At 40.1% G+C, this 26,306-nt stretch overlaps 1 protein-coding gene across 5 annotated transcripts in view; it reads right to left on the bottom strand.

Moving 5' to 3' along the window:
- Window positions 1-20,969, bottom strand: part of camsap1a (calmodulin regulated spectrin-associated protein 1a) — a 33,913-nt gene extending 12,944 nt beyond the window's left edge. The window contains exons 1-12 of one of the 5 annotated variants that reach the window (XM_007256576.4): window positions 20,604-20,969; window positions 18,568-18,725; window positions 8,690-8,952; window positions 6,031-6,192; window positions 5,034-5,114; window positions 4,692-4,724; window positions 3,005-3,146; window positions 2,738-2,877; window positions 2,083-2,179; window positions 1,622-1,793; window positions 831-922; window positions 133-217 (exon numbers count right to left, since the gene is read on the bottom strand). In XM_007256576.4, coding sequence (XP_007256638.3) covers window positions 133-217; window positions 831-922; window positions 1,622-1,793; window positions 2,083-2,179; window positions 2,738-2,877; window positions 3,005-3,146; window positions 4,692-4,724; window positions 5,034-5,114; window positions 6,031-6,192; window positions 8,690-8,952; window positions 18,568-18,724 — 1,424 coding nt within the window. In that variant the 5' untranslated portion in view covers window position 18,725; window positions 20,604-20,969. Of the gene's footprint in view, window positions 1-132; window positions 218-830; window positions 923-1,621; window positions 1,794-2,082; window positions 2,180-2,737; window positions 2,878-3,004; window positions 3,147-4,395; window positions 4,456-4,691; window positions 4,725-5,033; window positions 5,115-6,030; window positions 6,193-8,689; window positions 8,953-18,567; window positions 18,726-20,603 lie in introns of all 5 variants that reach the window. The other 4 variants (XM_022676404.2, XM_007256575.4, XM_022676403.2 and 1 more) reach the window with 4 other exon arrangements.
- Between the last annotated feature and the right edge of the window lie 5,337 nt (window positions 20,970-26,306).

Here is a 26,306-nt window from a genome sequence, read left to right as displayed (position 1 = left end):
TGCGACCATTTAGCAAACCAATATTGCAAATAAGCAGTAAAGTGTTGCACTGATTGCACAAATTATTAAGGTCTTGCTAAGGCTGTGAGGACTTATTTTGTTGATTTTTTTCACAATTAATGAGTTTCCCACCTTTGTCTTCTCTCCATCCAGGCCAGCCGGGATCCAGGACTGTGTCCGTCCATGCGTGAGAGAGAGCTGGACCTGTTCCTGAACTCTACAAAACACACATACAAATACACAAACATCTGAGAAAATAAAATTTTCTGAATATCATTTACAAACGAACTAGTGTATCTAAGCATGCAGATCAAATCTGGTGATAAAGAAGAAACACCTGGGATGCTGTCTATATAGCCTAAAGCATGCTCATCTTTTTTAAAACCTCAGTTTAAAGTTCATGTTTTTAAAGACTCATTAGACTCCTTCGTTTTTTATCATTGATTCACTTGTACGCAGTAAGAACATGATCTGACCTCAGGTTTTATCATCTTATAATGAGACATTTTAGCGTCACAAGACTAGTAAATGCTTAACTGAGGTCAGTGAACCCATCTGGATTTTAAATTTTTAAATTTTACATCTAAATAATGTAAAACAACAATTAGATCAGAAAAAATAGAAAGGTAGTTACCAGGCTGTAGCTTCACAATCACTACCTGATCACTTTTTTTGTTTTTGCTAGGTGTTTGCTTTGGAATACCAAGTGGCTGCTAATTACTAGGTTGTTGGGTGGTTGCTATGTTGCTGTTTATTTTAGTATAAATGCTTTATAGTGTGTTTCAAGTACAACTGTACTGAAATAGAAAGAAAAAATGTCGATAAGTTACCTGCAGTCTCCTCCTCCTGGGCGGGTTTCTGTTGCCTCGGCCTTAATGGCAGGAGCTGGTGGGAGGGGCTGTGTGAGGGGCTTACTTTGGCACTGCAAGAACAAAAAACAATATTTAAAACAAACACATTTCCACACAAACACACTGTGACAATGCCAAATTCACACTACACGATTTTAGCCCAGTTTTTCAGTTGCTGACAGTTTTTTGTTGATCGCCAACAAAAACTCTGTAGCTCTGTATTTTAGTAGCCCTCTAAAATCAGTATAGTCCAAAAAACAGACATATTGGTCAAATTGGCCAGGCGCTGCAACATGCACACACATTATACCAGATACACAAGATGAACATACACATTTACATTGTTCCGAACAGATGCCAAAACAGACCAAATAGAAAGACACACACACTTAAAACAAAAACACAGTAAATTCACATTTACATACACTACATTAAAAATAACTCTCATCCTTGACAACACAAAAGACTTAGTAAGGTCATCCCAAACGCACTGGATGGAGAACCATCATTTCAGAGAACATAGTTCCACTGCTTCACAGCTCAATAAAGGGGCTTTATGACCCTCTAGCCCACACCTGGCATTAGGCATGGTACCAATTAGTTTATTTTTATCTGCTTCTGCTTGTAACTTCTGCTTGTCCAACTTAAAGCAGCTAAATCGATTAATTAGAAAGGGTGTCCACAATCATCTGGGCATATACTGTATCTCTGACCCCATTAACACCAAAAAATAAAAAAAAAATCACACGCAAGACAAAAGACAGACTTACACAGACGTAGACGCAGACTCCTCTGGATGCAGGTAATACCTGATATAGGTGTCGTGGGAGGAGCCTGCTACCATCGAGTCAACAGAAGGGGAGGTGCTTAAGAAGCTGCGCTTGGTGGCGTTTGAGATGGGCACGTGAGGGCGTGAACTCTTCGTCTGCATTGAGGGTCTCGCTGCATAAGTGAATGATGGAGAAGTCAAACCAACATTGACAGGCAACGACTAATTCAATAAGCTATGTTTAAATTTACAAGGGTTATCTGAAGCTGTCTCAGGCAATGAGACCCATTCTTTATCTGTTATCATCAGTTTTTTAAAGCACACACTTGTGTAGTCGCTAGTTTAAGAGTGAACCACCATTTCAACACTGAGCATCAATACACAGGCTACACACAGTCTAGGCTAACCTGTATATTTTGGTTTGTTACAGTTTGTGTTGTATGAGAATAACTAATGTCTTACCATCTTTAATATCTTGTGGATCTCTGGGTTTTACAAAATCTGGCCTCACCACTTCAAACCACCAGAACAGCTCAGCTATGTAGACCATCACATTGTGCTGGATAAAACAAAGCAACTGATGTTAATAACTGAGAACATTAATCAAATGAGAAAGCTAAAACAGTCATTTTATTATATGTTATATGGTCAAATGTATTGTTATGCCTTTGGGATGCAGTTCATTTGTGAGAGGTTCCATCTCAGGACTCTGAAACCTCCCACAGGCTACACCCCTTACCTGTTACCCTTTTATCATGCCCTACAGACATCAGTCAAATGGCATTATTGCTCATGACCATCGTTTTGCACTGGTGTCCTCCTTGTTTATGTAGCAGTGAGAAGTGAATTTTAAATTATTATACTATACTTACTATATTAATGGTAATGTGTATAAATTGAGCGATAATGTCAATAATCTAAGTAATGTGGCAAACATACTGTGTGTGAGTATATATGTGTATGTGTGTGTGTGCTGTAAAGCTTTGACCGGATAGGAAACTTTTGAGCAGGTGAAAAATGAAGCACACTGGAGCACTCAGACTTGGCAGGGACAGTGTACGCATTACTAAATACTGGCTGTGTTTTAGTGTGCGTGTGCATTTGTGTGTGAGTTCACCTTTAATACTGGGGGAGCATACAACAGGTCCTCAGCTTGCAGGTACAAACACCCATTCAGGTACTCGTTGGAAAACTCTCTCAGCAGCTGAACATTATAAACACTGTCAGAGATGGACAGAACCTCTTTCAGACAGATATCTGAGAGAGAGAAAGAGAGAGAGAGAGAGAGAGAGAGAGAGAGAGAGAGAGAGAGAGAGAGGAAATAATTAGCTTGATATTTGTCTGTGTGTGTGTGTGTCATGTTTGGGTGAATGAATGTTTCTACCTTCTAGTCTCATGTAATCGGGGCAGTAGTAATGAATGACAGCCAGCAGGGCGGCACCATCACACACATCCTTCATCAGGTCCTCAACCAGCGGCAAATGAGGGAGACACCGACCAGACAAGTGGTCTCTACGGTAACGAACCTGAGAGTAAAAAAGGAAAAAGAAGGAGATCAGACACACACGCACACACACACAAACACTCACACACACACACCTTTCCACCTTCACTAAATAATTAAAATGTCCATATCTTCACTACTGAACAGTACAAAAAAATTCTCAACACATAAACACACACACGCACATTCTCCAAATAGAAACAATAATACATACAGTACTGTGCAAAAGTTAGTATTTAAATAAAAAACGAACAACATGCATACAAAAAATTATTCATACAAAATCATCAAAAGTATTATTTATAGTTCTCATCATATCGGCACCTGGTTTGGTAAATCAGCGCTTAGTCACTTAAAATCAGGTAAGCTGATTTTAACACATCCATTAAGGCCAGAAGAAACCCAGGAAAACCAAGCTTTGCTCTTCAGATTAGCTCATAAAAGTGAGATTCCTAAATTCTCATTTCTGTTTATTGTATTTTTACCCCTATCTGTTCTAGTGTGATCTGGAGTTTCTACAGTAAAAGTATATTATTGCTGAGGCAAATAATTCATATTAAATGTGATTATGGGCCTTCAACTTCTGCACAGTACTCTATACACACACTATTTTATTTTATTTTCAGGGTTGTGAGGTGAAGACTGCTTTTCCACTCAGATTCATACTGGATTAAAATGATTTTACAGTTATAACTGTCAGACTATAAACACTAAACACACTGCAGATTCATACTGGATTAAAATTATTTCACAGTTATTACTGTCAGACTGAATACACACTTATTATTGTAGTGTGTGTAGTGTTTACAGTGTTTACATTAATAACTATGGAGTGATTTTAATCCAGTATGAATCTGCAGTGTGTGTAGTGTTAACAGTCCGACATTAATTACTTTGGAGTAGTTTTAATCCAGTATGAATCTGCAGTGTGTGTACTGTTTACAGTCTGACAGCAAAAACTGTGAAATCATTTTAATTCAGTATGAATCTGTAAATACTGTAAACGCTACACACACCGCAGATTCATACTGAAAAAATATGTTAATTATTGTGATAGGCCAATCAGGTGTTGTTACCCTTCCCATAAGCACTGTTCCATCCTACCAATACTTAGATGAGTGGAAAAGCAGCACAACGGCAGCTAGTGAGTGAGTGTGATCAAATGAGTGAGTGAGTGAGTGAGTGAGTGAGTGAGTAAGTGAACGAATGAGTAAGCGAGTGAGAAGGGGAAGGAGTGAATAAGGGAGGGAGGGTGTGAGTGAGTACAGTACCACACGAGACAACTCCAATGGCTCCAACATGCAGTGGGCCAGAGCATGCATGAAGTCAGGCTGATTTGTGAGATAGAGATAGAGAGATAGAGAGAGAGAGAGAGAGAAAGAGAGAGAGAGAGAGAGATATGAATGTGGTTAAATGAGGGGTTTGTTATGACAAGTTTATGGACCATCAAAACATGGTTATTTCTGTCACACATACATATACACACACATACACACACCCTCCTTATCAATCTCTTTTAAAGAATGGGATGCAGGGGATAGAAGAGAGGGGGCGCTGTAGAACTTACAGGCACGAGCTTCCAGTACCATTTGGAGGGAGACTATCCAACAGGAAGGGGGTGGGGCAGAGGAGACAAAAGGTAAGATCAGTGAGAGAAAGAGAGAGAGAGAGAGAGAGAGAGAGAGAGAGAGAGAGAGAGAGAGAAAGACAGAGAAAGAGTAGGGAAGAGGGAGAGAGAGAGATAGATCAGATTGGTTAGGTGGTGCAGTAATCTGATCTGAGAACAGGGTTAAGTCGTGCGGTCTCTCAGTGAACAGCCATTAGAGAAGGAGCTACAGACATGCCGAGATCAGAGACGCCTACGATTGGATGGAGGTTTCCAGTGAGTCATGTGATTGGTCAGCAGTACCTTTTGATGACAGGGGGATTCCATCAGATGCTGTTTCAGCTTCAGCTCCTTCTCAGAGATTTCTCTCGTCTTCAGAATCACCTGCACACACACACACACAGACACACACACACAGACACACAAGCATCTGTATACATTTGTGTTATACATTATTAAGGATCATAACTGAACAGATGTTTTGTTGCACTTAATGTTTTTTTTTCCAAAATATAATCACACTGGCTACATTTACATGCAGTCAAATTTTTTTTCATGATCAGATTCATAGTGTAGTCAGAATAAAGCATGTCCATAGAAACACCTCAGTCAGAATACAGTAGTCCAATTAAGGCCATTGCAATTTCTATCCGATTGAATTAGGCAGATAATCCTTTAAATAATCTGTTAAATAGAAGAATAAAAACCTTGTGAACATCTGTACCCGATTACATTCCCAATTGAAATGTTTAAGTACGTATCACGCAGGTACAGCATGTGCAGACGTTTACAAAGCTGAACATTACTCCTCACTTTCATTCACTGGTTCCTAGTAATGGGCAGTGGGACTGGCATCCAGCTCACTTGCATCGAAATTTTCGAAGACATGGAGGACATAAGCTCTTCGCCTCGCCCCTTCTTTAACAAAAAAATAAATAATATTCTGCCACAATTTTAACGCTGTTAAAGAACCAAACATAACAACTGCAAACTCTGGAAACAAAGCTACTCAGCCAGTTGCTGTTGCTCCTCTCACGCTGGCTGGCATCACGTGATACTCGTTGTTATGGTTACGCATACACTAAGTGATACTACACATGCCCCTCATGTTTGATCAGATTACTTGAAAGATGCATATAAATGGAAAGTTTACTCAGACTATGGGAGAAAGTGTTATTATAAACACCTCAGTCAGATTCTACAATCAGAACTAATTTGTTTGGATTGGAGGAAAGCTTTGCATGTAAACATAGCCACTGTGTATGATGACGCTGTAAAACACACACAGTGTAAGTCTGACCTTGTTGATCCAGAAGAGCATGGCATCCTCCATGTCGAAGGGCAGCTCTTTGGAGGCGCTGAAGGTGGAGAAACGCTTAACGCTGGACACCACCCTCTCTATACTCATCATCTCCACAGAGCACGCCAGCATCAGCGCGTCTATCAGGGGGATGTGTGAGCTCTGCGCGCACGCACACACACACACAATTACAAAGTTATTATATGAAAACAGACAAACAGACAGAGATACAGAGAGTGAGAGACAGACAGACAAAAAGGACAGACAGGGACACAGACAGCAGGAGACAGAAAGACAAACCAACAGAGACAGAGAAACAGAGTGAGAGACAGAACAACAGTGGGAGAGATAGAGACAGATAGACAGAGAGAGATAAGCTAACAGATGGACAGACAGGGACACAGGCAGCAGAAGACAAAGTCAGTGAGACAGACAGACAGACAGATGGGCAGACAGGGAAACAGAAAGAAGAAAGACAGAAAGACAGGATAACAGGAACATACTTGACAACAAAGATACAAAGAGTGAGAAACAGACAAGACAGGGACAGGGACACAGACAGCAGAAGACAAACGCCGGACAACAGAGAAAGACAGGACAACAGACAGAAACTGAGTGAGATGACAGGTAAACAGAAAGCAGAAGACGCAAAGACAGGCCAACAGAGACAGACAGGACAACAGGCATAAACAGAGAGTGAGAAACAGATAGACAGGGACACAGACAGCAGAAGACAGAAAGACAGGCTAACAGAGTTACAGAGAGAAAGACTGACGAAGATACGGAGAGAAAGACTGACAAGCCCACTTGTCAGTAAACTATGGGATAGAGAACAACACACAGACAGACAGGTTACACAGATACAGAGAGTCACAGAGAGAATGAATGAGTCTCCACAGTTACAAAAGTTAATTTTCTTTCTACCAGATTCCCACTGCATTAATAAACACACTGCTGTGAAGACCATTTTCATACTAATTAGTCTAAATTATATACACACACACACACACACACACACAGTTGGAACGTGATTATCAAGCAGCTAACACACACAAACACTGTGATGACATGCAGGGCAGCCATTTCATAAACAAAGCTGAACTGTCCCAGACCCCACTGTCGCTCTCCAGGGTGCTGAATTTCAGCACAACCTCCCAATTTCAGCACTGCAGTTTTGGACCCGTGTATGAACACCATGTAAGACTGGTGTCTAATACTGGTTTAAGATTATGTAAGGAGAAGCTCTGACATATTTTACGCCTGGCAAGAAACCTCCACCCAACAGTGACAGAACTTGTTGGAACCAGTAGACTGGCATGCAGAGATTTTCTTGACTAATTATGTCATTCTTTACATCATAAAAACACCATCTGTAGATATAATAAGGGGTCCATCCATTTTTTTACTACCCAGCCTTTTTTTGTAACTATAGGTTTACATAGGGTCTCTGGTGGATTTCGCATTTTACAGAGACTCTAAGATTAGGTAAATGGCTAAACTGCATTTAGCATGACAAAACTTTTCAAACTAATGTCTGTCTCGCAGACTCCTGAGGTCTCAGTGCTGTTAGCCAATCAGAGGCGATATGTTTGCATGTAAGAATATTCATGCGATATGTTTGCATGTATGAATATTCATGAGCAAGAGCCGAAATCCTATCGTTTCTCCCTGCTCCACTCCTCCATCGGACTAAAGCAGCGCTATACTGGATCACCTGAGCACTTTTTTCACAAAAAACAGCTCACATGGCATTCATTCATTCTAGAGAGCACAACTAGACATTTTAAAATGAATGAAAAAACAATGGAATGAGACCTTTAAGTAACAAATCGTCCAGCGAAACGAGGAGAAGGCAATTCCTTTGACTGCTGTAGTGCTGTAGTGTGAATTCACTGTAAGGCAATTTAAGAAGAAGCTCAGACAGCTCTAAAATTTGTCAAGAAACCTACATTCAACATCAGAGAAGACCTAGAACAAGAACTTGAGGGAGACCCTGGCCATCATATAGGCTCTCAGTAAGTAATCCTTTGATTTTTCCCTTTTAAATGTGCAATCTATCGAATGAAACATAGGTCTGGCACCCAATACATCAATATCAAGTGCCAGATTTGACTCCAGATTTCTTCATCCCAGACATTGTCCAGCAAACCTGAGCCACGCCATGCTCCCTGGATGCTCTCCAAGGTGCTGAACTCCTGGCCTGTGGTCCGTTTCAGTGCTTTGTTTTGTTACACGCTGTCAGTGCAACCAAATAACAGCCAAGTGTGATCAAAGGCGGAGCTCAGAAACTCCACAAGGCCTACAAACATTGCCGAGCTTCAGCTGAGCACCACGTGGAGGAGGCTTTCTTCCTCACACAAGACTCCTCCCCCACACAGGCTGCTCCTTTGGCTTTGGACTCTGACCTCTGTGGGTTTGTGTTTTGCCCAGAAATAATGTTCCTGCTCACAACACACACAAACACATGCAGATTTACAGTCCAACACACACCCAGCAGGTTGCGAGCAGATGGTCATCTTGTTACCCCCCTTTCTCAACTGATTCCCAACACCACACACACACACACACACACATATATATATCCCCTAATTACACTAAGATCCATTCATCTGCTTTTTTACCCAATGAGGTCAAAGGTCTACACCCTGAGCTCGCTCACCATCTTGATGGGGGTGGAGCTGAGGTCGTCGTGGGTAACCGGCGTGTCATCGGGCTCACGGGCGTAGATGCCACGGCGAGCCAGGGCTTGGATGACGGACTGATGGGAGGACAGAGAGGAGGTCTGATCACCCTTCAGCAGCAGAACACACACCCTGCAGTAGAGCTCAGCAGACAGCAGGAGGGTCAGCACAGGGGGCTTAATGTGTTCCACACAGTACTGATCTGTGTAGAAGGGGTCTCTGAGATCAGCCGGAACATGATCTAAAAGAACAAAAGAGAGAGAGAGAGAGAAAGACAAGTAAATAACTGGTTAAATGTTTGTGTGCAAAAACATACCTCTAATGCAAAACCTTAACCCTAAACCTTTCAGCTGACTCAAATTTCTAGCTTTATATGTTTTCTGACACAAAAACTAAAGATCTGAGGAAAAAGAGATGACAATGAGAAACCAAGCATTTCCAGCCTGTAGCTTCTACAGTGCAGAATAATATTGAGAAAAGGCAGTTCAGGGGAACTGTGTAAGTAAACATGAAACTTAGAAGATCAAGAAAACGGTGCATATGCTGGTAATACAGATGGGTATGGGGTAACTTGTAAATGTTATCAGCATCACTTCTTGCAAAAATGTAAATTTGCATATCATCCATCTACGTGTTGTTAAGATGAATGAAGCAGGGAATTGAGTCCCAAACTGCACACTTCCACATTAAATAGTGTGTTTTTAAATAGTGCACCAACATCAGAAGTATGTTTGTTAATGTAGTAAGTTAAGTACAGAAGTGTGTGGTTTGAAATAAAAACATGGACTTTTTCAACTGTGAAACTTGGGGGTGGATGCATCAAGTTTGGGGGATGTGTTGCTGCCAGTGGTATTGGCACTTGCACATGGGGACAAGACAAGAGATGGCAATAAGAAACCAAGTATTTACAGCTAGCAATTTCTACAGTGCAGAATATTATTAAGAGAAAGCAGTTCAGGGGAACTGTTAGTTCAAAATGGATTTCACAAATACCAGCAAATCTTGAAAGCAAATGTCAAACCGTCTGTTGAAAAGCTGAATCTAAAAAGATAATGGTTTCTACAGCAGAACACTGATTCAAAACAAACCTCAAAACCACCATGGATTACCTGAAAATGCAAACTGCAGTGCTTTATCACCCACAGTGAACAGTGCAGTTAGGACTCCTTGGTGCATCAGTACATTTGTTGATGCTGCACTACTGCACCAAGATGTTATTAAATTTTACTGCATTGGAATAACACAGCATCACTCTCGCAGGATGGGTAGTCTGCCTAATGCAGTCAGCTTTATTAATAAATATACAGTAATATACAGCAACTGGCCCCAATCTGAGTGTGACGTGTCATATCATAACAGTGCATCATTTGTTATTATTTATAAGATGATGGGAATGAAATGAACACATCCCTGATCTGTTCTGAGAAACAGAAGAGTTTGGGGAAGGACAAACTACAGTACCCACAATCCTTCAGTGCAGTGTCACCATGGCTAAAAGATTAAAGGGAGTGTGCCAGACAGGTGATTTAGAGATTAGCGCTCTCAACCCCACGTCAATGACTCCCGTCATGCCAGCACATTCAGGCAAGTCCACACACACACTCACTCACTCACACACACACACACACAAACACTCACACACTCACACACTCACACACTCACACAATCACACAATCACAAACACACACACCTGAGAGAGAAACACATGTGCTCAAAGACTTCACTATGATATTTTTACCCAGTGGCCACAGCTAAGCTTCATGCTAATTATACCTGGCTGCTAATCCAGCTCCTAAACACAACATTACCACGCATTAGCACCTCGCTACATTGACATCCGAATAATGCAGCACTGAGCAGAATCATCTAGAAACGACCAGCTGGACACTGAGATGTAGTATGTAAAAAAAATAAAGATGAAGGACATCACAGCAACTGAAAGTTCAGTTTTAGCTTTCATTTCACATGTAGAGCACATTTCATCTCTGATATTGTCCCAATTAATCAGCATTGCCAAGAAGAACCTCTGAAAGAATCCGAACTTCATAAAAATTCCTGAAGAACATGAGTTAGAATCCCTGAGGAAAAAAAAGCCATCACAATGAGAACCTTTCTAAGAGCACAATGAATAAACATAGAGGAATCAAGAAAAAAAAACAAGACTCCACAAGAAGTGGGGAAGAAAAACTATGTGAAAGACCCAAAGCTTAAAAAAAACAAACCATACTCTGCTGGGAAGAACCTTTTTATCAGTCCTCAACCAGCAACATTAGAAGTAGCAGTTAGAGAGCAGTAAAGATAGTTGTAGGAACTGAGAAACACGGAATCTTTGGTACCCTAGGATCACAAATACTTTTAAATTCTTTTATTTTGATTCTTTGCTACTGGAAATCCTTTAGATTCTTTGCTGTTAAAAATATTTAAATTCTTTGCTTCAGGGAATCCTTTGGATTCATTGCCATTGTGAATCTTTTGCTTCTTTAAAAAAAGGGGATATTTTACATTACTTTAGATTATGGTTACCGGGCATATTTGGCATTGGAACTGGTATAAGTCATTTCTGGTACTTCCATATCTGGATTATTAGGATTTTCTGCTAACTGCAATCTTACTTACAACCATAAGAACAGAAAGTCATTTTGAGATTTTCTAACACCAGAGGGGTCAAAGGTCCGGCAACCAGATTACACCCTGAGGAAGATTAAGCACCAGGAATCTGTCTGATAACCAGCATGCACCAGGGGGAGGAATACATTATGGGGATAAAATATATGAAATCACGTGAATTCAATCTGTGCAGATGACACTGCATGTTAAAAAAATGAAGAAATTCCCCAAAAGACAAATTTAATCAGATCTGGTTTAAATGGTTAGTTTATATAAAACCCCTCCGACCAGTCGTTTTTATAAAATAAAATAAAAAAATTAAAAATAAATTAAAATTTACATTTAGGGGAAAGTCTGGAACTGGACTGTTCAATACAAAGAATGCTTTCTCAGTATTGTATTTAATTTGTAACAAGAAGTGTATCTTTATTATTTTTAAAATAGTTTTACATAGTATCAAGACAATTGTTTAAGATGTATGGACACTTTACATAAAATGCAAGTGTTTGTAATCTCTTTTTCTTAGAGGGTTCATACATGTTTTAACCAATACATTTCTTTGATTTTTTCATGACTTTTCCATGCCTTCAAGGCAAATTTTCATGACCATAGGATTTTTAAAACATCAGAGCAGACATGGACAAAAAAAATCAACTAAAATTATACTTAAAACTGATATAATTTAATAGGTGTAAATTAATCAGACAAAATGTTGACAAAATATTAAATATACAAAATGTGTGTCAGATCCTGAACTCCAATGTGTAGGGCTAAATTACTGAATTAACTCTGAGCTGATGTATTTTGTTAGCTCAACAAAATCGATAAACTGAAACAAAGAAATTTGTAAAGCAAATTTTCATGACTTTTCCAAAACTTTCTGGGTATTTTTATTTTTCCAAAACTTATCCAGGCCTGGAAATTGTTATTTTCCAAAGTCATTGTCATGACTTTTCTAGGTTTTTCATGACCGTATGAACCCTGTCTTAGATGGACTATTCCAATCAAAAGAAAATTACAAAAAAAATTAAGGAATTCCCTAGCAAAATATAAAATAAACTGAAAGCCAAATTACGGTAACACGATGATACCAAACACACCATAAAAATAAAAATCATCTACCCATCCTCTTCTACTGGATCAGATACAGAGTGACTATCATGAAAACATAATAAAAAATGCCTGTTAAATTACTGCATTTAATTTGATTTATTAATAAAAGAAAAATAACACTTTTTTTTTTTTTTGGTTCCCGGGTTTGAAAGAAGTTTTTACACTTGACTAACTAGACTCACAGGAAAAGCACATCTAGGTCCAGGAAAAAAAAAACTCTCTCAGCTAATAGCGAGCATACTGTTTGTTATGCTAACCTTTGTTATGCTAATTCTAGTTAGTGCGCTTCTAATGGCGAAAAATATTACGTCACTGGTTACCTGTTGAAGCGTTAGAACAGTTTTTCACCTATGCTACGGTATGGTGGTCCATGAAAGATGCATACTGAAGGTGAAATTGTATCCGTTATATACCGGATGAACCAGGATACTGCCCCAGCACTAATATATACTTACAAACTACAGCACCCAGACTGGATATGAAAAAAAAACTTGGATATGGAAAAGCCCTGCAGTTTCTGAAGCAGCCTGCATCTCCACATCAAAGAGAATCATATTTCACTCATCCTCTTCTACATCACCTGTTCTAATACAGTATAAAGATTTCTGAATATGTTTACTCTACACAGAGAGAACTGAATAAATTTAAACAGAAGTCTGGAAAGAATTAAGCATCCTCTCACGTCAGACCTGCTGCTGTCTGTGTGTCCGTGTGTCTCTGCACATGCGCAACTGTGAGTACACAGTGAATCTCATTAATAAATAATGCCTGATGGTCAAAATGGGTCAGAGGGGCAGGTGCGCGCACACACACTCATGCTCACACAGGCGCACACATGCTTCCCCTGCCTGGAGTCGAGTAACCACGCCCTTCACCCAGACAAAAGCCACAGGAGTAAGATAATTCCTGAAAATCAGCTCAAACACAGACATACGTGAGCCCATTAGTCTGAGACGGGATGTTCTGAGGGTGGCTTCTTAAAAACTGCCCTCCATTAGCAGAACACACACAACAGTCGATGAACATGTATCTGTTTATCATTTCACAAATAAATAAATCAGATAATTAAGATCTTAATAGACATTTAAGTGACAGAACACAGTAAGACTCTCATTCACTAGAGAGTTATTTAGGGCGTTTTCACACTTGTAGTTCATTTCTATTGTCTGGATCAGGTGATCAATGCTTTTAATAGGACGTGCAGCATAGATGTACGTGTAGTAAACTCAGCACAGACCGCACGTGTAAACAGCATGGAACAGAGGCGCAGAGTGGTGCAGCGGTCTAAAGCGCTGGTTCGAACCTCAGCTCATGCAGCTTTGCCATCAAGACAATTGGCCCTGCTCCCTCGGAGTGGGTATATGGCGCTCTCTCCCCACATCACTCTTAAGGTGATGTCCGCAGCACAGGACGTCTGTGAGCTGATGTATCAAAACCAAGTCGCTGTGCTTTACTCCAAGCGCGCTGTGATGCTACTCGGCAATAATGCATCAGCAGCAGCTCGAAAAGAAGTGGTGGCTAACTTCACACGTATCAGAGGAAGCATGTGTTAGTCTTCAACCTCCTGGTGTGCTGGGGCATTACTAGTGATAGGAGGAGTCCTAGTGTGTGGGTTGGGTAATTGGCTGTGCTAAAGTGGGGAGAAAATGGGAAAACTTATAAATAAAATTATATAAAAAAAAATAAAATAAAAAAAAGACATGGAACAGACACAGCGTTTGTTTATAGCTGTGGTAATTAGCGTTAGCTGGCTAATATATCAGATTAAACTGCACCTTATCAGCAGTTTAGCTCAAATAAAATAAGTATATTTAATAGCTGGGTCAGATAGAGACCGGATCCTGTTCTCACCACAAGAAAACCATTCCAGAGATTGGAAGAGTTGTTTTGATCCACACCTGAATGCGATTACTGTTTTCACACCTACTCAATCAAATCACACTAAGGCTACAAACTGATGTGAAAACTGGTGTGAAAATGACCTTAGTTGGGCTGTATATGGCAACAACCTGCTGATATTATATATATTAGGTGCTAGGGGTGTTTGCCATATCGTATCGCACGCATTAATGTCACCAAAATGTTTGAATATACCTATTATTATTATATATATTATCAGTTTACAACACTTTTGCTGTTTGTTGCAAAAGAAAAATTATCACTGTTCTCATTTCCTATTAAATATCTACTACATAGAGATTATATCTGCATAGTATATTTTTTCTATTTTAATCCTGGATATATTAAGTGCATTATTAGTATCATGACATGTTGGATCATTAAACTCTGGTCAAATCTCAGTCAGGGGTGTGCCAGATCATATCGTATGCAATAATAACACCAAATAAACTTTAGTATTAATTTTGTTGAGGTAGTGCAATTCTTGATTTGTTTTTGAATTCAATGTTTTGTCAAATGGCCAAGAATATCATCACACCCTGAAATATTTTGATATTATTTTTGGACTATTTGGGTCCCCTGTCCAGCCAGACTGGAAGACAGGCATTCCCCATCATCTACCACAGATCATTTGCCCATTGTCCAGTTTTGGCAACATGCCTCGAACTCGTTGCTCACTATCCACTACAGATTGCATCCAAATTTAAAATCCTTGGACTGGAGTGGTTTGTTTTACTGCACAGAACGTGTAGACCTGAGCGGAGTGTGTTGAAGTATAGCATGCTGTAAAGGTGCTCAGGACTGTTTAACAGTAAACTGCAGTGTGAAACGCTGAACACTCACACAATTAGTGCTGGTTTTCTTCAGTGGGTCGAATCAATCAGCTCAGTTCACCAGTAAAAACAGACTAGACTCTTTTAGCTCCAAATGCCTCTTCATCCAGCTGCACTGAACGGACCTTAAACGCTAAATTTTAGCTAAGTTAGCAGGTTCTGTTTACTTTCTTTCTTTCTGTTCTTTTTCACTCTTTGTGCTCATGTCTTCTTTTCTCCCTACCTATTTTATTTTCTACTTTCTTTCACTTTCTTTCCTCCAACTACTCTAACATAGTTGTAAAATACAGTCATCTACAATTTGATATGTTTTACACAGTTAATGAAAAATTCATTCACGGCAAAACTGTAACTTTACAGGGAAAGAAAAAAAAAACAAAAATCAATTTCAATGGAAGTACATGTACTGTATATAGATGTAAGTATCAAGACCTTAATACTTTATTACGCTTTTAAAGCGTATATAAATAAAAAACATGTTAATTCACATTAATTACATTAACCAGAGTGTGGAGGTGATGAGTTGCTCTCCAGTATCAACAACACCATATTTGCAGGAGTTGTAGACACGATTTACCATTTCACCAGATCTGAATAATGCTTTCTCTGATGGGTGGGGTTTGTGGTTTTGTGTAAACAGTTTTAGAGGTTTTTACAGGTTTCATTTGGGTTTTGCTGGATGTTTTATGAAAAAGTTCAACAGTGCTGAGGTACACGGTGTGTCACCTCCATGTACTGTTCAGGGCCAGTGTGAAGTTTGCGTGACCGTTTAATAATTATCTTAGAGCTAAGAACCTTTTGAGAAACCCATCCCAGATAAATAGTAGAACTATACTTTATCTTGTGTTTTCTATCTAGAGCACCTAGAAAGTTCATTGATGATCTATCCTTTTCAAGTTCTCAGATGTTCCAGTTGAATCGCTGGATCAGGGACGGGCTTGGAATAAATGTCCAAAGGGTGATGAGGTGTCCGGCAGCAGGGTCAGTCCCACAGATAAGGAGAGTATTTCAGTCACAGGGATTAGTGATGTCACACTGATGCTGTTATTTCTGTTGCACGATTAGACTGACAGTGCTGCACTCCAGGAAAAACACATTCAGGGACGGAGGTGAACCCTCGCACACCCTTGCTCAACCTCGGACAATGTCACCAACAAAGTCCAAAACATAGCCTCAACTGACAAACTGACAATATACACGCTTTCAAGTAGAGTCTGGAGAACTGCTGTAAGGATTTGATTGCATTAAGCAACAAGAGCTTTAGTGAGGTCAGGATGTTCACTGATCACCGGCCCATCTCACCAACCCTCAACTGCAAAATATATTGTTTGAGCATCGTCACTGCAATGTGGGCATTAGTCACATCGCAAGATGTGCAATAGCAAAGCAAAATTAAAAATCAAATGCATTATGCATTATTAACAAGTGCATTATTGATTTTGTGACATGCTGGATCAATGGCTTCTGGTAAAACCTGGTAACATTTTTTTTTTTTTAATCGCAAAAAACTACTGCAGTGTCATGTTTTCCCCTAAGATCCCACAGCCCTAGTTTCACTGCTCCACAGCTCAATGCTGGAAGTTTATACCTCTCTAGCCCACGCCTCAAATCAGGCATGGTGCCAATACGCTCATGTTTGTCTGCTTGAGAGAGTCCTATTCTACTGGCAATATTACTCTACAAGAACTAGACAAGCTGTGCGTGTGCATTTGCACATCTGTGCCAGCAATGGGTGCAAGTAGTTGAAGGCAGCTGAAGTGTCCAACAACATTTGGACATATAGTGTGTGTGTGTGTGTGTGTGTGTGTGTGTGTGTGTGTGTGTGTGTGTGTGTGTGTGTGTGTGTGTGTAAATAACAGCATTCTTAAGAGCTCACCCGGCAGCCCATTCCATTTTTGCTTGCTTTTCCTGTTTGCTTGTAACACACACACACACACACACACACACAAAAGACTGATGCTCTGTCTGGCACTGAGACAAACCATCTTCGTTTAACTGACCACAGCAAGTGCTGACTTACAATCTGGGAACAAACTGTCACTTCTCCTCCTTTTCTTCTTCTGGCATTAACTCTAATGCTCTCCCTCTCTCCAGCACAAACATGCACACACACACATGCTTACACTACTCAGAAGACGTTTACTGTGCATACCTGGGCTATGAACAACATATCCTGATGGTTTTGCAATATCTATAGTGAAATATAATGCCGTGCTTAAAAAACCATATGCAAATTTTATTGCATTATCTTTATTTAGCTGAAGTGTACTCATGGTGCTTCAATTTGTTTATGAAACAAAGATATTGTTAAAGCAAGATTATTTGGTAATTATAAATTTAAACAGCAGCTTTAGAATCATGAAAAGCTCCACTGACTGTAATATGGTAGGATAAGGTCTTTGTCATTTCCACTCTGGGCTGGAATGCTGCTACTGCTCTATAGAACTTTGGTGAAGCTCCACAAGACCTCTGCCCAGAACTGCAAAATTGCAGTTTTGTTTACTTAGGCGCTTCCCCAAATAGAAGAGAAACATGGCGACACCCTTACTCACTTTGATTTAGGCGTCCCTACTAGCGTCGCTTAATGCAAATTATAATCTGGTGCCCCTTTTGTATGAAAATAGACCTGAAAACAGACATTCATTGATAGTGCACCTTATAATTCAGAGCGCCTTATAGTGTGGAAAATACAGTACAGCTGTCCATGAGGAAGCAAACAGTGTGATTTGCATTTAGAGCAGTGGAGTAAAAGTAAATTACACTCCATTCTTATAGAGGACACCTATTGTTAAAAAATACCAGTCAAGAGATTTCCAACCTCTTCTTATCCCTTACAAGCCTTGGTGTCTTGCATTTAAACACTGAAACACTCCTTATAACTTCAGTTGGAATGGGTGGGGCTAAGCTATTGTAAGTGGGTAGATGTATGCATTCAGCTACTTTAAGTTGCACCCATTGCTGACACAAATACGCAAATGCACACATATACACATAGCTTGTGTAGTCACTATAAAAATTGCCAATAAATTATGACTCTCTGGAGCAGAGAAACACAAATCTTTTGGCACCATGCTTCTCTTGGACTGTTGGAATGAGTTGGGGAGCAACAAATACTCACAGTAATGCCCCAAAATTTAGAAATAAGCCTTCCCTAAAGTGTAGAGACAGTTACTTCAAAACCTCAAACCCCTAATTTCAGAGAACACAATGAATGAGCGGGTGTCCCAATACTTTTATTCGTATGGTTTTGGTTGCATTTAATAGAAAACTGAAACTGTGCATGCCTTTTCAACATCCCTCACTGTTCTTCTTCTTGCAGCAGGCAGAGGTCAGCTCAACCCAGCCGTGAAAGCACTTAAGCTCGTAGATGAGAGAGTGAAAGAGAGAGAGAGATGAACACTTACCTTCTCCATAAGCTTTGGCAAACAGCCACCGAAGGTTGGCGTCTATTTTGGCCCGGGCTGAGTCATACAGCTCAAGCGGGACAATCTCCAGGCCTCCCTCGACCGAGTCGGCTCTCCTCGGGCCTCCGTCTCCTCCACCGGCCGCACCTACGTCCATCCTGCAGCAAAGAAAACCAGGTTACTCTGGATAGGTGATGAAAAAGCTGCTCAAAAGCTATTAGGAATATAGGACCTTGACCAAAAGCCAGGAGCCAGGAGCAAGAGCTACAGTATGATGCCTGTCCTGTCCGCTAAGCATTGTGTGGTGGGCAATCCAGAGCATAGATACAGACAGACGCCCATGCTGCCACCACCATGTTTTACAAAGGATTGGAAGAGCTCTGTGTCGAGCCGTTCCAATCCTTCTCCATACTTTCTTCTTCCCATCATTCTGGTACATTTTGGCTGATCTTAGTTTCACCAGTCCAAAGAACACTGTTCCAGAACAGGGCTGGCATCTTTAGATGTTTGTTTTTTTTGGTAAAGTTTAATCTGGTCTTTCTGTTAATGATTTGCACCTTGTGGTGAACGCTCAGTATTTGCTCTCATTAAGTTCTCTCTTTATTATAGACTGAGACACTGATACACCTACTTCCTTAAAAGTGTTCTTAACTTGGGTGGATGTTGTAAATAGCTTTTCCTTCATCATGGAAATGATTCTTTCATCACCCCCCACAGTTGTTCTCCGTGAACGTCCAGGCCTTTTTGAGTTCTTGAGCTCAACACAGTGCTCTTTTTGTGATGGTCTGTTTCACTTCCATTGAGTGCTTCTTCGACCGCATGTTGTAAGTTCACAACATCAGATTCCAAATGCAATTGCCACACCTGGAATCAGTTCTAGGACTTAACTTATGATAGATTATTAATGCAATATATGGGATGCAATTCTGGAATGTCTATGAAACCCATAAAATTGCTTTTAAATAATTTGTCCAAGCACATTTGGGCCCCTGAAATGAGAAAGATTTGAAGTTCTAAATGCTTTATAGGACATTGTTGTTCAACCCCTTGAATTAAAACGAAAGTCTACACTTTAATTACATCTCATTTCAAATCCAGTGTGATGGCATTCAGAGCCCAAAACATGAAGATTGTGTAACTGTGCAAAAATGTATTGACCTAACTGTATATACAGGTCAGGAAAAAATAGATTTTACCAAATTAAAAACCTCTGGAATATAATCAAGAGGAAGATGGATGATCACAAGCCATCAAACCAAGCTGAACTGCTTGAATTTTTGCACCAGGAGTGGCATCAAGGTATCCAAAAGCAGTGTGTAAGACTGGTGGAGGAGAACATGCCAAGATGCATGAAAACTGTGATTAAAAACCAGGATTATTTCCACTAAATATTGATTCCTTGAGGTCTTAAATCTTTGCATCTTTTTTGTTATTTCAGTTATTTCTCATTTTCTGCAAATAAATAATCCAAATTACAATATTTGGGAGAAATGTTGTCTTTAGCTTATAGAACAAAACAACAATGTTCATTTTACTCAAACATATACCTAAAAATAGCAAAATCAGAAAAACTGATTCAGAAACTGAAGTGGTCTCGTAATTCTCGTAGAGCTGTATATAAATAAATATATAACATATTAAAAAAAAACATTGCTGGTCAGGTTTTCATTTACCTCAAAGAGGCTGGCTGACTGGTTGACCACTGACACAAACAGGCCATGGCTGCCTCCTATGCTTTGTCAAAAACAGGTACCCAGCTAAGCTAGCTATATCCATCCTCTCCTGCACGCATTCTTACGCTTGACAGTGAGTTTTTAGCTTGTTTTAATACACAAATAAGCATATTAGTTCATCTAAAGCACTAAAATAAGCGTTTTATAAGTGTGAATGAGTGACTGGCTGAATGAATGGAGCTGTCTGGCTAGCGGTAATCTCCTGGAACACCTGACAGCTCCCAATTCCAGAAAAGCCCATCCCGAAAAGAAGATAAAGACAGTAAAAAGGCTGTTTAAAGGCTGACAACAGGCTGTACTCACCTTCACAGCCGTGTGGAATCTCCGCAGAGCCTATACTGTCGGTGATTATAGATTTTAAACGCAGACGGCGGGGCTCCTGGCTGTGTGACCGCAGTGGAAGCGGCGGCGGCAGCCGTATAGCGGTGGGCTCTCCCCCTCCCCGCCCAGCAACACAAGCCTGACGGCGGCCTCCGCTACATGACAACCCGCGGGGTTACAGAAACACGAGAACGGCGAACCAAAAGAAAAGAAAATCCTAGAAAAAATATTTTAGCAGAGCCGCATGTCTCCCCGGTCCCTCCTCCAGCTCGGCCGCTCGGGGTGAACGCTGACTCGGTCGCTCAGCGAGGCGAATCCCCGATTCGTTTTGTCTCCAAGTACCATAGAGCAGCCACTGCGCATGCGCCACCTCCCTACCCATCAACGGCCGCGTCCCAAACAACGTCCCGCCGTTCAGTGCGTTAGTTAGTAGCAGTCTAGTCTGAACAGTGGATTAGTGGAACCAGACCTGTTTACCAAATCATTTATTTATTTATTTAAAAAAAAATGATTTTTTTGTATATAATACAATACAACATAATGAAATAGACACAATATTAGGTCAAATTCACAGCACATACAACCAACATCACAAATATAACAAAAAAAAAAAAACACATACAACAAACCTAATAAATAAAAAAAAATAAACGTAATAAAATTAAAAAGCATCAAAACTATAAATGGATGTATGACATTTATTATTGTTTATTTGTCAAAAAATGTTTGGAACAGGGCCATGCAGAGACCTTTAAAGGGCAGGTGCTCAAAGTCACAAAGGCCCACATTGCACATTAATTTAAAGACACTATACAAAAATACACCTTACAATATAACCATTGATTTGTGGTCTTACTGTGGTGTTGCTGCAAATTACAAATAAACAGAAGTCACGTTACAGCAGTGTTTCTCAACCCTGTTCCTGAATATCATACTGCATATTCCAACTGTTATCCAGATTCTACAGCTTTCTATGCTTTAAAGACACTTAATAAAGTAAGTGGTGGTATGATGTGTCTAATACACTGCTGAAATAACTTACATAATGATTGATTTATGGTCCATAGGGGGCTAAGGGATTTTAACAGGTAAACTTAATAAAGGACTGTTTATTAGCTAATCTGATGGATCGTGTGGAAAACACAATTTTAGTTCAGTGACCAGGATTAAGAAACTGCTTTAAACTAACAACAAGTACTGTACTAAATTCTTGATATCCACACCGTCTAGCTTCTAGCTAACAGGTTAGCTAAATTAATTTTCATTTATTATAGCTTCTCCACTCACACTAGCTCTCCTTCAAGCTCAGGAAAACCAGCAAGCTGATTGGCTGTTTCTACTGAAAGGCGGGACTTTATCCTTGAACCGGCACCATGATTGGCATTAAGAGATTTCCCGTTCACACAGCCGTCACTGGCCTGTCTCTTGATTAATACTTCTTTTATTTAATATAATACGGTAAATTTACAGGAAAATGCTAATACGTGAAGATGGCTGGAAAAGGGGTAAAATACGGTAGTTTTCTGGCTTTCACACATACACAAAATTAATACATACATTTGACAAAAGGGCACTTTGGACAGTAAGAGCCAAACAGGCAGGTGCTCCTGCCCCCTCATCCCCCTTTCTGCACGTGCACGTATCTTTTTAGCAAATTTCATTTTGTGTATATAATATTTACCTAAAATTATAAACAAATTTACTATAAATCTGTCCTTGTGGTCAAATAAAGGGTAATCAAAAATATACTGTGGCCTGTCTTCTCATTAACACTGTTTTTTTATTATATAGTGTAATATGTGAAATTTATGGGAAAAACAACTAATACGTGAAGACGCCGGCAAAGAGGAGTAAAACACGGTAGTTTTCTTGTCAAAACAGGTATGACTTTCACACATACACTTACAAAAAAAAATTGACAAAATGGCAGTAAAAGCCAAAGCCACCCCCCCCCCCCCCCCCCGCCACCCCCAACACACACCACACACACACACACACCCTTGCATGTGCCTGTTGGGGAATGGAATGTTCAGGGGTCATTATATCATTTTATTAGTGCGGTGTTAGTGTTTGGATGACCTGACTCAACAAACAGTCCGACACAGCCTCATCTAGAGCTGACTGCACAAAAAAATTCTACCTGATTAAAAATTGTAAATAAATAAATAAAATAAAATCTAATACTAAAATAAATAAATAAACAAATAAAACATGACGGAAAAAACATCATAAAATAAAACATACCAACCACTACTGTGCGTGCCCCTGCCCCACAGGTGTTGGGCCCCTGGTGGTCAGAGCCATTTCTGAAAGTTAGAAACCCTTCTAGCACATGGAAAAATGCTATTGGTCAACTCTGCTACTGATATCTCTATTATTTTTATTTTTAATGGTTTCATTAGTTTGGTATTAATAAAGTTGACTAACGAATTACATATATTTATATCTGAAATGTAATTAGAGTTAAAGCGAGTGAGTTAAAGCAGGGAATGTACTAAAATGTGCAGACAGTGGGGGATAAACGCTGCTCTACAGGATTTCCAGGAGTCTCTGCCTCCCTCTAGTGGTGCTCTGTTAAATTGCATCTATATACAGCTCACACACACCTGATCTGATCAGCTTCTTTCAGAGGAACAGAAGAACTGAGGTAATAACTATAATAATCAGGTAATAATCAGATAAATCAGTTATTGCACTACTACACCTGTAATAACAAGACACCTTATTGGCTGCATAGAATCATCAGAGGCATTTCAACACTAAGAAATCGAATTATTTAAATTTCACCCAAAATAAATAAACTCCAATGATCCAATTATAAAAAACTATGATTTGGCTTTGAAATGAATGAATGAATTAATTATTTTTTGTTAATGTAATGTTGAAATAACATGTGATGTTGAACACCTGTTTGTTTCTTGCGCCCATTCTCAGCTGTTCTGGAAATAGGTAAACAATAAAACCCTGGAAATGAAAAGGTTCATGCGGAACAATTGAGCAAACTTAGTTTATACATTTTTGGCCATTTATATACTGAAAATGATGCACATCTTCCCCACCAGCACGAGGTCTGAAAAAGTCTATGTTAGGCTGAGTTCAGAAAGAGCACAATTTTATGTGTATAAATGACCAAACATTTATAAACTGAATTTGCTCCATATGAACCCATTTATTTTGGACTTACTCTGGATCGCCCTCTGGTGGCCTAATAAATTTTTAAATGGGTAAATCTCTTTCTAGAGCAGCGTTTCTCAACCTTTTTTCTATCACGTCACCCTTTAAATATATGCGCGATGTCAAGGCACCCCAGTTTACGGGGGGGGGGGGGTGTGCTGGCGCAGTACTTCAGGTGAGAACGGGGGGGGGGGGGGGGCGTGCTGGCGCAGTACTTCTGGTGAGAAGGGGGGGGGGGTGCTGGCGCAATACTTCAGTTGAGAACGGGGGGGGGGTGCTGGCGCAATACTTCAGTTGAGAACGGGGGGGGGGGTGCTGGCGCAGTACTTCAGGTGATAACGGGGGGGGGGGGTGCTGGCGCAGTACTTCAGGTGAGAATGGGGGGGAGGAGGGCTGGCGCAGTACTTCAGGTGAGAACGGGGGTGGGGTGCTGGCGCAGTACTTCACTTCAGGTGAGAACGGGGGGGGGGCTGTCGCAGTACTTCAGGTGAGAACGGGGGGGGGGGGGGCTGTCGCAGTACTTAAGGTGAGAACGGGGGGGGGGTGCTGGCGCAGTACTTCAGGTGAGAACGGGGGGTGTTGCTGGCGGAATATGAAATAAAATAGCGCGTCACAATTAGCGCGATTAGTGCTGCCTGTGAATTGGGACACACCCCGACACGAGCTGACTCTGGAAAGGAAATATGCACGTGAGGCGCAATATTTTGACGGCACCCCCGATGAAGCCAGACGGCACCCCAGGGGCACCCTGGTTGAGAAACACTGTTCTAGAGATTATTTGGCAGAAGAATAAGTTTGGCCATAAAATAAAATTGTGCAGTAGTAATGCTGGGTCTATTCTAAAAACAGAAGCAAGTGCAGCTCATCAGATACTAATGATAGGTACATGGTTAAAGAGGAGTTGGAAGGAGTTTTGGTTGATTTAGTTGATCATTAAAGTGAGTGGATCACCATGGCCAGATCCAAAGAGCATTCTGAGTGAGGTCTTCTAAAAAACTGTATATCTGTAACTTGATTTGAAAAGATCTCCAACAATTAGAAAATTAGAAATCAGACATTCCACTGTCTGGAAAATAATTTAAACCAGAAGTATCCTCTCATTTACACATTCACTATTCATTATGTAGTCTTTGCTATATAGTGAACTGACTAGGAAAAGCCCAAACATCTACTACATAACTATCATAGGCTACGTTCACATTATCAAGCTGAAGTGACTCAAATCAGATTTTTTGCAATGTGGCTCAGATGAGATCTTATTTTTTCATGGCTGTGTGAACGTGCCAAATCCGAGTTTTTCAATTCAGATTTGAGTCACTTTCATATGTGGTCCTGAATCGGATATGTATCCAATCCGTGAACCTGCGACATAAATGTTAACTGTCAAACCGGAATGTATGTGTCTTTTGCTTTTGCGCATGCGCTTCATGCTTCTCTCTCGTACCCACACACAGATAATCTTATACGTATAAAATGTCTATGCCCACACATTTCTTGGCAATCCGCCTGCCCAGAGTTGCCAGGTTTGCGGATTTTCCGCCAAATTGGGCTTGTTTGAAAATCCAGTTGCGGGTTCTTGACTGGGATATTAAACTGTTAAATAATAAAACATGTATGCTACAATATTATTAATGCTTTTAGATAAATAGCAATACGGATTACAAAATTATAAATTACTTATAAACAAAATATAAAGTTATACACTCTTTTTTTTGCTTTAAACGTGTGACAGACATATTTTGGGCTAGTTTAAGCTTCTGAAGGATGGGTTTGGACTGGACTGAATTTGGGATGAATATTTTTGTTGGACTTCGTCTGGCCTTTTTTCACCTCCTCGACCTGAGCATTTACTTAAGACGAGCTGTTTGCTCTCCACTTTATTCTCATACTAAAAGCTCACAGACGCAGGCATTATGCAGAACCGTTTACCTTCCTTATGCGGACATATTGTGCACAAACCCAGAGAGCTGCTTAATTTGTTAGCTGTGAAATAAAAGGGTATTGTGGCCACGTTTTAATGGCTACAATTTAATTAACTCGTTCCCATTTTAAATAACTCGCACTATTTCTGTAATAGTGACCGCTGCTCTGGTCTAATGCAGGTTTTCATTCTACATAACCAGCAGCAGCTCACACACAACTCCACCGGGTTAATCAGTCAGTCAGTCTTTAAACCACTAGAGCTATTAATGTGGACAGGTTTAACGTGCCTGATGTAGACAGTTTATATTAGTTATCTAGCTTTTTACACAGTCACAGCTACAGGCTGAATATTAGTTAACTAAAAGAAGTCTGGGTTAAGGTTAAACATTACAGTGCATTTTCCTATCAAATTCCACTGAATTACTGATTACATGGTTGTTGCTGCAGCCACAACGGCTCATTTTGCATAAGATTTTTGACCCCTAATTTAGACCAAAGTGTGTATACAGCTTATACAGCTCTGGAAAAAAAATATGGGTTTCTTCAATTTTACCAAATTGAAAATCTTTTAAATATAATGAAGAGGAA

Source organism: Astyanax mexicanus, chromosome 17 (genome assembly GCF_023375975.1).
Source record: "Astyanax mexicanus isolate ESR-SI-001 chromosome 17, AstMex3_surface, whole genome shotgun sequence".
Lineage (NCBI taxonomy): Eukaryota > Metazoa > Chordata > Actinopteri > Characiformes > Acestrorhamphidae > Astyanax > Astyanax mexicanus.
Note: the sequence above shows the minus strand (reverse complement) of the source record. Positions and strands in the feature narration are given on the sequence as shown.